This window comes from Austrofundulus limnaeus, unplaced genomic scaffold (genome assembly GCF_001266775.1).
Source record: "Austrofundulus limnaeus strain Quisiro unplaced genomic scaffold, Austrofundulus_limnaeus-1.0 Scaffold22, whole genome shotgun sequence".
NCBI classification, from domain to species: Eukaryota; Metazoa; Chordata; class Actinopteri; order Cyprinodontiformes; family Rivulidae; genus Austrofundulus; species Austrofundulus limnaeus.
The window spans coordinates 943390-944752 of record NW_013952424.1 but is presented as its reverse complement, the minus strand read 5'-3'; the positions used below and the strand labels follow the sequence as shown (position 1 = coordinate 944752).

The 1363-nt window shown below is 44.5% G+C and overlaps 1 protein-coding gene across 1 annotated transcript in view; it reads right to left on the bottom strand.

The window, feature by feature from the left end:
- Positions 1 to 1330, bottom strand: part of igsf8 (immunoglobulin superfamily, member 8) — an 18642-nt gene extending 17312 nt beyond the window's left edge. Inside the window, exons 1-2 of the mRNA XM_014004148.1 lie at positions 1204 to 1330; positions 913 to 1055 (exon numbers count right to left, since the gene is read on the bottom strand). Of these exons, the coding sequence (XP_013859602.1) occupies positions 913 to 967 (55 nt within the window). The 5' untranslated portion in view covers positions 968 to 1055; positions 1204 to 1330. The remainder of the gene's footprint in view (positions 1 to 912; positions 1056 to 1203) is intronic.
- Between the last annotated feature and the right edge of the window lie 33 nt (positions 1331 to 1363).

Genomic DNA, 1363 nt, shown 5'->3' with positions numbered 1-1363 from the left:
GGCAAGGGGGAGGGGGCGGGACTGCTATGATGGCTATGATGCAGTTTACTTGGCATCTGAAAATACATTTCCTCAAAGGTATTTTGAATCTGAAAAGAGCTTCACTGAGTGACACGTAGTGTTAGGAGCTCAGCAGACAGTTTCAGTTTCACTTTCAGTTTCACCCTGCAGGAGTCATGGGCGGGGTATGTGGGGGCGCTCTGCCATGARGAAGTTCGGCTTAAAGACACGTCCCAGGGGMGTTTCTGGTCCCCACCTGTCGTTTTGCTCCTCAGCATGGCTTCCTACAAACGCCGCAGGATTTCTCAAACATGCATGAATGTGTCAAAGCAAGGCTTTGAGCATGTTTTTATGAGAGTATAACATTATAACATGATATAAAACTCAAAAAAGTTGATTTTACATGACATTGCCACTTTAATTCACCTTTTGGTTGGTTTTTATATTTAAAAGTACAAATAAGTGTCTGATTTACACTCCTGGGTGCCTAAAACAGCTTTTAGTGAACTCACTCAGAATAAATCAAGACACCTTCAGATTATGGTCTTTAGACAATAAACAGGAAGTGACAGGAACCTGTCAAAAAGCAGAAACTTGTTCCTCTAACCAGCACAGCTGAGTTATTTTGTTTGTTTGCTTTGGATACAAAACAAACACTTGTGCAGCGAACTCTCCTCTCAGTCATTTCCAGACTTGCTGATAATAAAAAATGATTCATTGCTCAGGGGTGTGACACATATAAGCTCCTCAGAGCCTCACAGGTGAGTTAATCATTCATAAAGACAGCAGCCTGAATCACATTCATACATCATTTTATTATTTCATATTCATTCATTATTTCATAATGTGTGAGATTTAAATGAATAGTGAGGAAACCGTSACGTTTATGTGGCAGATGGGTATTAAACTCACCCCAGTGCACAAACACTAATATTGTTGTTTTCAGCGGAGCCATCKCCGTCCTCATCTTCTTCTGCCTCTCCCCCGCTGAAGATGGATTATTTGGATCCGGATTCCTCTCCCCGCGTCCCTCTGCCGATCATAGCTCACACCGCCTGGGATGTGATTATTTTAGAGAGGAGGAAGAACGGATAATATGTTAAACAACGTGAACAGAGAGAGAAAGAGAGGAAGGAGGGGCAGCGSCAACAAGCCGACCGAACGGCGCGTAACATGTGCAAAAATATCTGCGGGTTTCATCACCGTTATTGTGCACTATCGCATCTTCGTTCCCGCATCGGCTGCTCCTTTTTTGCGCCTCTTTTATTTCCACATCAGAAACACGCCGTCGTCCATTCCTACTGCCGTGGGAGAGTTGAGCATCACGGGAGGGGGCGGGGCAGGGTGGTGATGGAGGAGGTGG